At 54.6% G+C, this 14,159-nt stretch overlaps 1 protein-coding gene across 1 annotated transcript in view; it reads right to left on the reverse strand.

Moving 5' to 3' along the window:
- POLR2A (polymerase (RNA) II (DNA directed) polypeptide A, 220kDa) overlaps nucleotides 1-14,159 on the reverse strand; it is a 19,902-nt gene continuing 5,743 nt past the window's right edge. The window contains exons 2-29 of the mRNA XM_010847311.1: nucleotides 12,672-12,804; nucleotides 12,394-12,530; nucleotides 12,116-12,289; nucleotides 11,668-11,949; nucleotides 11,194-11,355; nucleotides 10,865-11,085; nucleotides 10,562-10,694; nucleotides 9,964-10,088; nucleotides 9,660-9,870; nucleotides 8,638-8,847; nucleotides 8,385-8,553; nucleotides 8,102-8,196; nucleotides 7,751-7,954; nucleotides 7,399-7,621; nucleotides 6,798-6,981; nucleotides 6,254-6,425; nucleotides 6,054-6,159; nucleotides 5,763-5,968; nucleotides 4,436-4,660; nucleotides 4,049-4,295; nucleotides 3,654-3,754; nucleotides 2,737-2,841; nucleotides 2,465-2,647; nucleotides 2,041-2,244; nucleotides 1,702-1,888; nucleotides 1,478-1,592; nucleotides 1,181-1,330; nucleotides 1-1,078 (exon numbers count right to left, since the gene is read on the reverse strand). Coding sequence (XP_010845613.1) covers nucleotides 1,033-1,078; nucleotides 1,181-1,330; nucleotides 1,478-1,592; nucleotides 1,702-1,888; nucleotides 2,041-2,244; nucleotides 2,465-2,647; nucleotides 2,737-2,841; nucleotides 3,654-3,754; nucleotides 4,049-4,295; nucleotides 4,436-4,660; nucleotides 5,763-5,968; nucleotides 6,054-6,159; nucleotides 6,254-6,425; nucleotides 6,798-6,981; nucleotides 7,399-7,621; nucleotides 7,751-7,954; nucleotides 8,102-8,196; nucleotides 8,385-8,553; nucleotides 8,638-8,847; nucleotides 9,660-9,870; nucleotides 9,964-10,088; nucleotides 10,562-10,694; nucleotides 10,865-11,085; nucleotides 11,194-11,355; nucleotides 11,668-11,949; nucleotides 12,116-12,289; nucleotides 12,394-12,530; nucleotides 12,672-12,804 — 4,710 coding nt within the window. The 3' untranslated portion in view covers nucleotides 1-1,032. The remainder of the gene's footprint in view (nucleotides 1,079-1,180; nucleotides 1,331-1,477; nucleotides 1,593-1,701; nucleotides 1,889-2,040; nucleotides 2,245-2,464; nucleotides 2,648-2,736; nucleotides 2,842-3,653; nucleotides 3,755-4,048; nucleotides 4,296-4,435; nucleotides 4,661-5,762; nucleotides 5,969-6,053; nucleotides 6,160-6,253; nucleotides 6,426-6,797; nucleotides 6,982-7,398; nucleotides 7,622-7,750; nucleotides 7,955-8,101; nucleotides 8,197-8,384; nucleotides 8,554-8,637; nucleotides 8,848-9,659; nucleotides 9,871-9,963; nucleotides 10,089-10,561; nucleotides 10,695-10,864; nucleotides 11,086-11,193; nucleotides 11,356-11,667; nucleotides 11,950-12,115; nucleotides 12,290-12,393; nucleotides 12,531-12,671; nucleotides 12,805-14,159) is intronic.

Raw genomic sequence — 14,159 nt, forward strand, 5'->3', positions numbered from 1 at the left:
GGGGAGGTGGGCGAGTAAGTAGAGCCTTTGGGGGACGTGGGGGAGTAGGTGGGGCTGGTGGGTGAGTACTTGGGGGAGGTGGGGGAGTAGGTGGGGCTAGTGGGTGAATACTTGGGGGAGGTTGGGGTGTAGACAGGAGAGGTTGGTGAGTAAGTAGGCGATGTGGGTGAGTATTTTGGGGTGGTGGGTGAGTAGGTAGGGCTGGTAGGTGAGTACTTGGGGGAGGTGGGTGAATATTTGGGGCTGGTAGGTGAGTACTTGGGGGAGGTGGGGGTGTACTCTGGTGAGCTGGGGCTATAGGAAGGACTGGTTGGGGTGTACTTTGGTGAAGTCGGGCTGTAGCTGGGCGAGCTGGGGCTGTAGCTGGGCGAGCTGGGGGTGTAGGTGGGAGACTGTGGTGTGTATCGTGGGCTTGAAGGAGAGTAGCTTGGCGAGGTTGGGGAGTAGCTGGGTGAAGTCGGAGAGTAGCTTGGAGAGGTTGGGCTGTAGTTGGGGCTTGTTGGTGTGTAGTTGGGACTAGTAGGTGAGTAGCTCGGTGACGTTGGGCTATAGCTGGGTGATGTTGGGGTGTAATTGGGACTGGTTGGAGAATAGTTAGGACTGGTGGGTGAGTAACTTGGAGAAGTTGGAGAGTAGCTTGGCGATGTCGGTGAATAGCTTGGAGATGTCGGTGAGTAGCTGGGCGAGGTGGGCGAGTAGCTGGGCGAGGTGGGCGAGTAGCTGGGTGAGGTGGGCGAGTAGCTGGGAGAGGTGGGCGAGTAGCTGGGAGAGGTGGGCGAGTAGCTGGGTGATGTGGGTGAGTAGCTAGGTGATGTGGGAGAGTAGCTTGGGGAAGTGGGAGAGTAGCTGGGAGACGTGGGTGAATAGCTGGGAGACGTGGGTGAGTAGCTGGGAGAGGTCGGGGAGTAGCTGGGTGACGTGGGGCTGTAGTTGGGGCTGGTTGGAGAGTAGGACGGAGAAGTAGGGGAGTAGGAGGGGAAAGTGGGGGAGTAAGAGGAACTCTGGGGTGTGTAGCCTCCAGGGGAGCGGGGCTCATAGGCAGGCGATGTCGGGGAGTAGCTGGGAGACATGGCACCCCCTGTGGGAGAGAAGCAGAGAGGTGTTAAGTGATGAGAGATTCATCCAGAAGGCAAGACCAAGGAGAAAATGAACTTGGCCTTGACAGACAAGGACCACTCACCTGGTGAGGGAATATATGGGCTTGAGGGGCCTGGGGAGCCCGGGGAGCCTGGTGTGGGAGACCAGGCCGGGGAGTAGCCAGGGCTGAACCCGCTGGCATCTGAGGCAGCACTGGGAGAGAAGCCTGCTGCTCCCGGGGTCATCCCGCTCCCTGCAAAGAGATAGACGTTTGTTAAAACCAGAGCTGGAGCCCCACATCTTCCAAGAGCTCCAGGGCCCTGACATGGGAACCCCTCACGAGCCAGGCCACCCACCCTCTGAACCACCCAGAGGGCTGTCTTCCCAGGCAGCCACTCACCAACACTGGGGGGACCAGGCGCCGTAGGCTGGGGTTGCACCCTGGTTCCAAGGTGTCATGGCTGGAGAAATTCCGCCCATGGGACTGGGGGCTGAGCCGAAGAACATGCCGGTGGCTGCAGAGAGGCACGTGGTGACTCGTGAAGAAGAATACCCGGGGCCTGGCTGCCCTCCCACCCAAGGCCTCCCTGCTCCCACCTCCACCTCGCAGACCCTCATACTCACGTCCAGCAGCCCCCAGGCCAGGGATATTGGTGGGGATCTCCATGCCATACTTGCACTTCTCTGCATCGAGCAGGAGGTCAAAACAGCCAGTGCCAGCCGGAGCCAGCTGGCCCAGCATGATGTTCTCGGACACCCCCTTCATGGGGTCACTCTCTCCGTGCGCAGCTGCTTCCATGAGCACGTCCACCTAAACCTCGGAAGAGGGGGCACGCTGTCACGCCCCACCCCCCAAGTCCCACCCAACAGAGGAGGAACCGCACCAAGGCCCATCACTCAGCTGAGGCCGCCCTCCTCCCACAGCCAGCCCTCCTCCCCACCTACTCAGAACGTCTCTCATACCGTTTCCTCAAAGGAGCACTTCATGAGAGGTCCAGTGTCCTGGCGGTTGACTCCGTGTCGAGTGATGGCCATCAAGTGGCCACGACAAGTCATGGTGTCACACAGGAGAGCCAAGTGCCGGTAATTGACGTAGGAGCCGTCAAAGGAGATGACGTGGTACAGCTCCCGCTCCAGGGCCTTCCGTACGGCCTCAATGCCCAGCACCTGGCATGCAGATGCAGGGGAAGGCTCAAGACCCATTAACTCTGCTCTCCTCCCACTGCTACCAGCACCCAGATCCACAGTCAGGAATCCATGAAGCCCAAATACAAAAGTGGATTCAGGCATGAAACAACCAGATCAGAGAAATGTCCTGAAGGGAGACCACTGCCCGAGACCCAGGGGGTCCAGAAGAAGAGCGGGGTACTGGCTCGCAGGGGCTCACCGTGAAGATCTCCACGATGTCGTTGGATGTGGTGCGCACAGGGTCCACATCCTTCTCACTCAGCACGCGCATCAGGCTCACGCCGTCCGTCTCTAGGATCCACTCCTGCAGGGCCTTGAACTCCCCGTCCTCTGTGATGATGATCTTCTTCTTGTTGTCAGTCTGCGGCAAGTGCATGTACACCTGGCAAGGGGCAGAGCAAGCTCAGGCTGGGCGGGTGGCGGTGGGAGGAGGGTGCAGGGCTGGACGCGCAGTGGGCATGGCCAGCTGACCTTGCTGATCTGCTCTATGCCCTGCAGGGTCATATCCGTCAGCATGTTGGACTCGATGCAGCGCAGGAAGACGTCGTCATCCATCTTGTCCACCACCTCTTCCTCCTGCAGCAGAAGCGAGTCAGACCTCTGAGAATCCTCCATCTCCCCTGGCCTCACCCCGGACCACAGCCTGAGCTACAGAGCTGAGCCTGGCCCAGACCTACCTTCTTCCTTCCAATAAGGTTACTTTCTAATGTGTTTTTACCATGGTATTAAAGAAACCTCAGAGAAGATAGCCACACCCTACCAGCCTGACACCATTCCCACCCTCTGGGCATTCCCAGGGCTGGAACCAAGCACATGGTGCCTCCACTCTCGTCCTGGTCCTTGTCGCACACCCACCACCCACCCACCAATGCCTTGACGTGTGACCCCATGTAACAGAGGTGTATCGTCCTCGCTCAAGACGCATCCACATGTTACCACTCTCCACTAGTTCACATGAAGCTCTGAGCTTTTATTATTAAAAGCGCCAGGCATCCACATCTCCCGAACAATCTTTTAGGAGCCATGCCCAGGAGTGAAGTCACTGGTCAAGCATTTTCCTGGGTCTCATTATAGGACTGTAACCCCACCTTCCCAAGAATGCAGCCGTTCCTACTGTCTGCCTGCCCTCGGGGAGGAGAGAACCAGGTGACCGGGCCACGGGGACAGCCCCACATCAACACCAGCTGTTTATCCATGTGGCACTAATTCACATTTGATAGATTTTTTGCTGCTAGAACTTTTGAAAATCATTGTTAGCCACCCTCCATCTCCGCTTCAGATGGTGTGACTGGCACTCGATGCTGCCTTCATTTTAATTTCCATGGTCAGGAACCAGATTTAATGGTTTCCTGCGTCTGACACAAAATTTCTGCCTGGGTCCCCTTTACCTCTTGCATCTTGTTTTCATCACTGTTCATGATGCGGATCCGGAGCACTAGCTTCTCTGCGTTATCATCGTTAAAGATGCAATTCAAATCGTCACCAAAACCTGAGGAGAATGAGTGAGGAAGATGGCAGCTGCAACGCTACGTCCATTCACGGTGCCCGCTGTTCTCCCCAGGGGGCTCTCCTTTGGCTTCTGCCTCCTCATAGAACCCTTCTAGAAAGAGGGTGGGGAGAGAATGAGAAGAACCTGCAGTGCAGAAGGGACCTGGAAAAGAGGTGCCCTGGGGAAGTAGAACCAGTGCCTGGAAGTTGGTGGATTTAGGCAGCATGTCTGGGATGAGCGTGCAGGGACAGGATGGGGAGCGAGGGGAGCCCAGGCAGGAATTTCTGGCCTCACCAGCATTGATCTTTTCGGCAATCTGCTCCATGGTCAGCTTCCGGTCAGTCATGTGCTTCCGGTCCAGCTCCACCCGCAAAAGCCAGGGGGAGATTCGGGCCACATCAAAGTCAGGCATCTCATAGTAGACATTCACCCACTCCTGATCCTCGGCCACCACTGTGCTCTGAGGGTTGGGGTCATAGTAGATGGCCGTGTTGGCGGTCACCTTCCTCAGTGTTGTGTGTTCCAAGCGGCACAGAATATCCTGGAGGAAAGAGGGATTCTTGACATTCAGGTGGCTCTGAAGGCCTCTTCAAACCCCTTTGGAGAGGGAATTCCAAACCCTCATTGAAAGGAAGGGGTCCCCTCCTCCTCCCACCCAAAAACCCATTACCCAAGTCCCACCTTGGCTCTCTCCGCATCTCGAGCAGACTGGCCCAGTAGGAAGACGGTAAGTGAAGGGGTCTTTGGCTTCTTGGAAATGTTGATCAGCTCCTTAAGTCGGGGCACACCCAGAGTCACGTTCTTGGCGGACACACCAGCATAGTGAAAGGTGTTCAAGGTCATCTGGGTGGCAGGTTCTCCGAGGGACTGTGCAGCCAGAGCTCCCACCATTTCCCCCGGATGGGCCTGGGGATGATGGGGAGAAAGAAGAGCTGCTCTCAGAAGAGAAAATCCGCCTGCTTACCCCAACCCCACCACCCCCAGTGAACAAGAGTAAGATGCAGTCAGGGCTGGACAGAAGCATTTGGAACAGGGAGAGACTTAAACATGAGAGTCTCTTTGATCATCCCGTTCCTCAGACAGCATTTCAATTTACACACGCCATTCAGTGCCTGCTGGGCTGCACACCCAGGAAAAGGGACTATGCCATCTAAAACCTTCATTTTGAGAAGCACTTGCATGCTAATTGTGAGGCAAATATTCACTTGATAAGTCTTTTAATCACATACCATAAATGATAATCTTTTAATTGGAATCATACAATTTGAAAAAGCCTTTTCAAACAGGCTTTTTTGCTTAGTAGTACTATCATTTAAGGTTGATCATGGACTTTTTACGGCTTGACAGCTCATTACTTTATCACAAAATAATATGCTCTCGTCTTGTTTATCCTCCATCAATGGATGCACATTTAGGTTGTTTCCATTGCTTGGCTGTTATGAATAAACTGCTGTGAACACCTGCAGCAGGTTTTTGTGTGGACACATGCTTCTTGGGTTTGTCCCTAGGAATGAAATTGCTGGGTCAGATGGTAACTCTATGTTTAAACTCTAGAGAAACTGCCAGACTATTTTCCAAAGCAGTTGCAACACCCCCTCCAGCAGTGTACGAGAGCTCCAATTTCTCCACCACCCTCACCAACACTTCTTTACTTTTTCTTTTAGTCATCCTGCAGACATGAAGTGGAATCTCACTGTGGTTCTGAGTTGCATTTCCCTGATGACTAATCATGTTCAGCATCTTTTATGCATTTACCACTTCAAGACTCAGCAGCTATCTCTGCAACATGCAACTAACACTAACAATCCCTCCTCTATGAGGGTCATCTTAAGACTCCTGAGGAATACAGAAATAAAGCCCCCAACACAGGACCTGGTTCACAGCAGTGTCTCAATGAAGGAGAACTCTATCAGGCAGCTGTGGGCAGAGGTGGGAGGTTCTCAGAGCCCAGAGAAGTCAACAGGTCAAAAGAGAGAATCGAGGCTGGGGTGAGGAGTACAGGACTCACAATGGCTTGGTTGAACTTGGACTCGATCTCTCCAAGAAGCCAGTCGAAAGCCTCTCCACTGAGCCGGAATTCCTCGGCCATGCGGCGGGAACACAGCGTGGACCGCAGGTGGATGTTAAAGAGCAAGGTGGCGTTCTCCTGGGCCTGCCGGCTCAGGGGGTCGTCCCCATTCACAATCACCAGCTTCTTGCTCAACTCCTTGACTCCTGGGGGCCAAGCAACAGATAAAGAGCTTGTAGACCGGGACTTGCCAGCAGAGCCTGGCCTGGTGGCTCCGCGGCAGCTACTCACCCTCTACCACCTTGATGGGGTGCAGGTCGGAGGGAAGGCGAGGGTTGATGTGGAAGATCTTCTGAGCATTCCAGATCATGCGCAGCAGGTTGCAGGGGAGGACAACCTAGGGCAGGAGCGCAGGGAGGCAGGACCCCGAGTCAGGGCCAGCTGTGCAGGGCCAGCCCCTCTCCAGCCCAGCCCTTCGTGCCCACACATACCTTGCTGTCACCAGTTGGGAAGATGACTCTGAGCACCTCCCGGTCCTCACGCATCCGCTCAAATTCTCGTTCTAGCTCATTCTGAATGTGTGCGTTGCTCAGCACATCTTTCACCAGGTCTTCCTGCAGGGTGCGCCGCAGGGCCCTCTCATTGGTGTAATCAAAGCGGAACCTGCAGGTGGCAGGGGGAGAGTCAAGGTGCAGATCCCAGCCAGAACAGGGTGTGGCTCCTCCTACGTGCCGGGCTGTGAAGATCTTGGGAAGGAAACAAGATCCAGAGCCAAGGCTGTCTAGCAGCCCTGAGCTTTTGCCCGCCCTCCGGGCTTGCTCTGCACCAACGCCACTCTCAGCTCTCTGCCCACCCTCTTCCATCATGTGGCTGCTGCCACAGAGGTGGGGAAGGAGCATGATAAGGTTAAGGTTCACTGCAAGATACGGTCAATGTGATCTCACCTTGGGGCGGGGGGGGGTTGGGAAACAGAGACTCCTACAACTCTGGCCCTGAGCCCCAGGGGCAAGAACCACCCGCCAGCTGCCTCCTCACTTCTTCTCGAAAGCCTTGTTGGAAGGCTTGAGGGTGGCCAGATTCTGGAACTCGACACTCTCGCCCGCCAGGCCATCCTCGCCATAGCGCAGCTGCACCACCTGATTGATGGAGTTGCGCACGGTGGCGTCGTACTTCACCATCACCGACTCCATGGACTTTATCAGCCGCCGCTGGATGTATCCTGGGAGCAGAGAATCAACTGAGGGGCCCGGAGCAAGAACAGGAGCCTCTCTACCTTAGGAAGAGTGCTGCTGGCCACTCTGGTCCTCAGGGGAGCCAGCTGGTGGCCACTCAGCCCCAAGGTCTCCCAGGGAAAGCCATGCCCACCACCAGATGCAACCAGGGCCCAGTAGAGACTCCGAGGAACCATCCCCATGTGACTTGTCAGGAGCAAAGAGCCTCAGGCTCCATCCCCATGACATGGCATGCCACAGCGCAGCCAGGTCTGCCTAACTCGACCTTTAGTCTCTGCTCTTTCCAGAGAGGCCAAAATGACTTCCCTGGAAACTGAAGACTTCAGCCTGAGAACTCTACTCAAACCCCCATGGCTTCTCTGCCTAGGCTTCTCCCTTGGACTGGCTGGTGGTTGGGGCCTCACCAGTTTCAGCAGTCTTGACAGCTGTGTCGATCAGCCCCTCACGGCCCCCCATGGCATGGAAGAAGAACTCAGTGGGCGTGAGGCCGGCCAGGTAGGAGTTCTCCACAAAGCCTCGGCTCTCAGGCCCATAGTCATCTTTGATGAAGTGAGGCAGGGTCCGGTGCTTGAATCCAAATGGGATCCGCTTGCCCTCCACATTCTGCTGCCCGACAACAGCAATGACCTGGGGAACAGAAAAGCTGGGCTGCATCCCCTCCCTTGAGTTTCTTGGTGCATCCCCCTAGCAGCACACCCCTCCATTTCTCCTCCCACATCCAAGGGACCCTCTGCTGGTAAAAAAAAGGCTCCCCACCTGGGAGATGTTGATCTTGGAACCTTTGGCCCCAGACACGACCATAGACTTAAAGTTATTGTATTCAGACAGTGATTTCTGGGCGGAGGAGCCGGTCTTATCTCGGGCATCGTTGAGAATGCGGTTCACCTGGTTCTCAAACGTCTGCCGCAGGGTGTTCCCTGGCGTGGGCTCCAGCTCGTTGTTATGTGCCTTCTCAATGACCTGGTGCAAAGAAGGAGGTGCAACTCTCAGGGGTACATCGACCTCTACTGGTCCCTGTCCCTCCCAGCCCCATGTCCCCTTCACTCCTCCTCAGTTCAAAGCCACTGGGAGCCCCTGGTTCAGTGTCTGCCCAGCCTCCGCTCTCACCTCTATTACATCCTGCTTGGCCTTCTTAATCGTGTTCTGAATGTCTTGATAAGTCTTAGAATCAGCGATGGAGTCCCCAATGCCAATGGTATGACCTGGAAATGAGGAGGAGCATCAGCAACACCTTCTTTGGGCTCCCAAGAAACATGAGACGGACTCACAGCCAAGAGCATAGACGGAGGGAACCAAATCCAAGAAGGGAAGAGAAGGGGAGGGGAGAAGAGCAGTCAGCAGTGAGAGGGACAGGATTTGTAGACAGAATTTGGTGGAGCCCTAGACTTACCCTCAATGAGGAGCCAGTTGTTGATGACAGTCTGAATGTTGGAGTAGAAGAGGCGAGTGATGTCGTGACCCATCTCAAGGTAAGAGATGTGGACCAGGGAGCCGGCTGACGTGCCCAAAGACTTCTTACACAGGATGCCCATGATCAGCTCGCCATTCTCCACCACCACCTGCAGAGAGCGCACCGTTCACAGCCCCTGCTGGTGCTCCCGGGTCTGAAGCCCTGCCCGTTACTTCAGGAAGCCAGGCCCCACCTTAGTGTCCCCGGGGGAGATGTGCTTGTAAGGGCCGCTGTCCTCATCATCAGGGTGGGTGCTATGGGTGCGGATACAGTTGATGTGGCCGGGTATGATGAGGGAGAAGATCTGCTTCCCCGTCCACAGGGGCCGGGGCTTCAGGATGGCTGGCTGTGGGACCTTCCCGTCCCACGTGGACAGGAACATCAGGAGGTTCATCACTTCCCCCTGGGAGGAACAGAATGAGAGAGACAGGAAGTCAGAACTGCAGGCGTCCACGCTTGTGAATATCAGGGGAGGCCTCCCTGCCCAAGGGGGAAAGCCAGATTTTGGAGGCAAAAAAATGGCAAAGGAAGTCTCTGCCAAACTTTCACTGAAAAAATTCACTATGATAATTCAAAATTTCGCAGTCATTTTTTCTTTAAACAGTAACTACAAACTACTTTTAATAATTAGAAAATAAAGACAAAGGAAAAAGAAATCGAATTTTAACAAAGTCTTATTTCTCTCTTTGCCTTTACTTTCCAGAAGATATCTGAAATTACATGACATTTTAAGGAATTTAACATGGAACTAAGGCCATGCACTGTTTTTGGCCTTGATCTTTGCTAAACCCGTTCCATTGTCTCACATACAGGTCTGCTGCTGCTGCCGCCGCTAAGTCGCTTCAGTCGTGTCCAACTCTGTGTGACCCCATAGACAGCAGCCCACCAGGCTCCCCCATCCCTGGGATTCTCCAGGCAAGAACACTGGAGTGGGGTGCCATTTCCTTCTCCAATGCATCAAAGTGAAAAGTGAAAGTCAAGTCGCTCAGTCGTGTCCGACCCTTAGCAACCCCATGGACTGCAGCCTACCAGGCTCCTCCGTCCGTGGGATTTTCCAGGCAAGAGTACTGGAGTGGGGTGCCACTGCCTTCTCCACACGTACAGAACAGTGCAAAGACAATCAGCAGGTCACTGCCCTTCCCCCGTCATTGCTGTGCTGGGCCCTGCCCACCCAGGTCAGGTTCTCCCCACCTCCACCTGTCCCAGATGACACACCCGCTCCAGGAAGACATCCCTCTTGGTGAATTTGCGCACTGCAGTCAATGTGTCCTGCACAATGCCCATGACTGGACGATTGCTCTGGGGGGTGACAATCATGCGTGGCACCATGGCCAGCTCCTGGATCTCAGCCCGTGTCTCCAGGGACTGTGGCAGGTGCAAGTTCATCTCATCCCCGTCAAAGTCAGCATTGTATGGAGTTGTCACGCTACAGTGAAAGAGGAGGGTGAGTCGGGGAGATGCTCCTGTGAAACCCAGGGAGCAGCCCAGACCCACCACCTCACTCAGCAGGCGGACGGACCTAAGATTCAAGCGAAAAGTGGACCAGGGCAGGATGCGAACCCGATGACCCATCATGGACATTTTGTGTAAAGTTGGCTGCCGGTTGAAGATAACAATGTCCCCATCACACATGTGCCGTTCCACCTGGGGAGGTGAGAGGCGGGAGAAACCTCAGTCAAGGAGGGGTGCTGAGAGTGAAGTCATAGTGGACCTGAGATACTTGAGACAGGCGATGCTGTGATGTCATTTCATTTAAAATGCTTATTAACCACCTGCTTTGAGCCAGGTCCTAGGCTAGACTCCAGGTTATCAGAGAAAACGAAGACATGATACCCAAACCTCAGGGAAGTCTGCTGGGGGAGAAAACCTCAAGGTACTCTGACCATGAAACCTTCTGCTCCAGGCACCCCCTCACCCCCGCTAATCTCCCTTTCCTGCCATGTGTCCTTCATGCTACCCGTGGGTTTTTGTGACCCCCCATCCTCACTGCCAATGTCAGCAGATGGCAGCTCCAAGCTTGCCTAGGACAGCAGGAGTCTTTTAAAAAGACACAGATGCTAATAAACAGGATAGCCTCAGCCGGCCCATTCCAGCCGGACCCCCAGCCTGTTACATGCCTTGTAGCCAGTCTGCAAGTGAAGGTCACTGGGCTTGGGGTGGAAACGCAGGTCAATCCGATCACCGTTGTCCCGGATAATGTACTTGGCTCCCGGGTACTGGCTGTTCCCCCTGCGCACTAGTTCCTGAAGTCTAGGGAGAGAGGTGGAATGAATAAATCACTCTCCAAAAAACCCTGTCGTCACTCCTCCCCCAAGGCCACAAGTGGCACTTGAATGTCTCAACTTCAAAGCTCTCTAGAAGTCGGGAGAGCACCGCTGTCTTCCTGGCCCCTCCAGGCAGGGCTTCTGAACTGAGCACACCTGTCAATGTTGAAGGGGGTGACGATCTCCGCAAAGGTCATGTTGGCGGCAATAGAGCGTGGCACGCCGACCTGGTCAATGGAGAGGTTGGGGTCGGGGGTGATGACAGTGCGGGCTGAGAAGTCCACCCGCTTGCCCATCAGGTTCCCACGCACACGGCCTTCCTTCCCCTTCAATCGCTGCTTCAGGGACTTGAGGGGACGCCCAGACTTCTGCATGGCCTGTGAGGAGACAAAGGGCGGGGGGCACCCCAGCAGTCAGCACTGGCCCCCACCCTGGCCCCCTCCCCTTTCTCCCAGGCTCCAGGCGCGGGGACCTTGCTGACTCACACGAGGCAAGCCAGGCAGCTCATTGTCCACCATGGTGGCCACGTGGAACTGGAGGAGCTTCACGTCCTCGGCGATGACATGGGCAGCTGCACCGTTCTGCTCATTGCGCCGAAGCTGATTGTTGATCTTGACAATGTCGGCCAGCTTGTGGGTCAGGTCGTCCTAAGGCAGAAGTCAGCACTGTCACTGTCTAGCCACCCTGCACGTGCCAGCATACAGTGTCTCTCACCCCTGCCCCCTACCACCACCCTGGGTGGCAGCTCTGGGCTCTCGGCTCACAGATCCAGAAGCACCTTGAAGGGCTTTAACCTCCTTAAGGGGCTCACTAAAGGTCATACGGCCAGCAAATGGCAGGTTTCTTCAGGCTAGGACGATCTGTCTGGCACCCCACACACCTTTCCCACCCCACCCCCAACACACACCTTTGCCCAGTTACCCAGCCTAGCTATGAAGTGGGGTCCCACAGCTGCTGACCTGGTTGCGGGCAGAGCCCTGCATCACAACAGCGGGCCGCACGGAGAGCGGGGGCACAGGCAGCACAGTGACGATCATCCACTCAGGCCGGGCGTAGCGCGGCTCCATGCCCAGGACAAAGCACTCCTCGTCGGAGATGCGCTTGAAGATCTCATGCACCCGCTCGGGGCTCAACAGGATCTTCTTCTCTTGAGAGTCCTCATTGACATGCTTCCATTCGGCGTATAGCTCCAGGCCAGAGCGCCGGATCCGGGGCTGGTACCGTCCGCAGCCACCGTGGCCCTACCAACGGGACAGAGAGGCCATCAGAGCCCAGAGGGTGGGTTGGCCAGCCCCTCACTCTTCTGTGACCTTCAGGTCCTGCTGCTTCTGCTGCCTTCTCCCCTTTTTACCCCCAAGACCACCCTGCCCCTCGCCTGCTCCCAACAGTCTAGGCAGCCCCAGCTACCTTTTCTTTGGTCAAATCTTCATCGCCCTCAGGCTGCTCCACACCAAACTTGTTGTCCATCTCCTCCCCGCCCTCGCAGATGTTTTTGCCCTTGCAGAGGTCATAGACGTGTGTGAGCCGCTTCTTGGGCTGCCCCTTGGACTTAGCCAAAATATCCTTGATCTTCGGGTTGTTCTGGGAACAGAGCAGACAGAGTGGGGTCAGTTGGGGCTGCTCCCCTGCCTCCCCACCGCCCCGCAGCAACCCTTCCCCCAGGCCAGAGCCTGTCTCCCACTCACAGAGTCCACAAGCAACTTGGAGCAAAAGAAGCAGACACAGCGTAAAACTTTCATGGTCTTGACCAGGAAGCCAACGTGGAACACAGGCTTGGCCAGCTCAATGTGGCCAAAGTGGCCGGGACACTCTGTCATGTTGCCTGTGGGAAAACACACGCGACATGTTCCTTCCAGCACTCACCTCAGAGACCAGGTCTCTGTGCTTCCACCCTCACCCCAGTTCTCTGTGAGGTCAAGCCTCTCCCTCCCTCCAGGGTCCACGCCAGCCCCCCTCCACTCACCTGCACAGGTTTGGCAGCGACCCGTCCTCTCAATCACCCCCTGCCTCGGATCCATCAGCCCCCCGAGCTTGGGGCGGCCTCCCTCGGTCGTCTCTGGGTATTTGATGCCGCCCTCTGTCACAGACATTCGCTTCTGTGGAAAAGAAAGGCCAATATTGAACTGAATCCCTCAGACTTCATGGCTGGGGAGCTCTATACTGAGGCCTCAAAGGACCCCAAACTACTTACAAAAGAACTAAGCAGGTTTAGCTTGGAGTGAGAGGAGTGAGAGGTCAGTGTGTGTGATATTTGATTCTGAAAATGCCAAAGTCAAATTCCACAAGTCAGAAGCTCATTCCAGTCACCTTCTGAGTGAGACAGGGCATGCAGACCAGTGTGTGGGCAGCTCTGGGCTCCACACACACTATTCATTCCTCTGGGATGAATTCTAGGCCACTGTCATCTATAGAATTTAACCGCAAAAGAAATAAAGCTGCTTCAAAGGGGGAAAGAAAAGGGAAAAAATCAATGTCTTGTTTGTTTCCCAAAGCTGAAACCAAGGCCAGAATTGGGGTCCCTGGCAGGAACTTCCCCGTATGGCCACCACACCTTGACAGCCCAGGTGTGCTGCCCCAAGACATGCCTTGTCAACTCTAACCTCACCTCCTAAAGTTAGGCACTCTTTGCCTATATCCTTGTCACCTCCTCTTTCTCAAGGGCTTGGGCCAGCCTGAATCCCTTCTATGTTCAGACATTTTAGGATAAGACAGAAGAAGGGAGCACTAGAGCAAAGGGTTGGTGAAAATTGTCTGGAGCACAGAAAATTTTCAGGGTGAACCCTGGAGCCTCAGGAGATGGCTTGAGGGTTTTGGCCTTTGGTGAGAATCCTGGGGAAGGTACAGCCAGGACTCAATGGGACCAATTCAGTGGAGGAAGGGGAGAGAAGGCAGAGCTCAGAAACAGGTACAACTTGAGAAGAGACTTTTGCTCTGAGCTGTTCAAGGAAACCCATGGCAACTTTTCACACACTGAACACCAGAAACTTTAAAATTAGTTAAGCTTTGGTCCACTAAACTTCCACAGAGAAGAACTCAAAAGAATTTAATAAAAGCTTCTAGTTTGAGTGTCAACTTCATGCCAGGCACTAAACATACCTAATGTACCTTGTTTGTCTAACCCTAACCACTAACCTGATGTAAGTCAATTCCTATCTCTTTGACATGAGAAACCTGAGGCTATATAGTGACCGCCCAAGGCCTCAATCTTAAGGAGCCAGCAGAAGTCAAATCCAGCTCTCTCTGATTCCAAACATATGCTCATCATCCTACGGTACTGCAGCGGAAACAATTAAACTCAAGGACACCCGGAGCACGATTCATCACAGCCAAGACAACCTAAATGCTCATCATTCATTTAGATGAATGGCTAAAGATGATGTGATACATATATATAATGGAATATTACTAAGTTATGAAAAATGAAATAATGCCATTTGCAATAACCTGAATG

The sequence above is a fragment of the Bison bison genome, unplaced genomic scaffold (assembly GCF_000754665.1).
Source record: "Bison bison bison isolate TAMUID 2011002044 unplaced genomic scaffold, Bison_UMD1.0 scf7180017864249, whole genome shotgun sequence".
Classification (NCBI taxonomy): domain Eukaryota; kingdom Metazoa; phylum Chordata; class Mammalia; order Artiodactyla; family Bovidae; genus Bison; species Bison bison.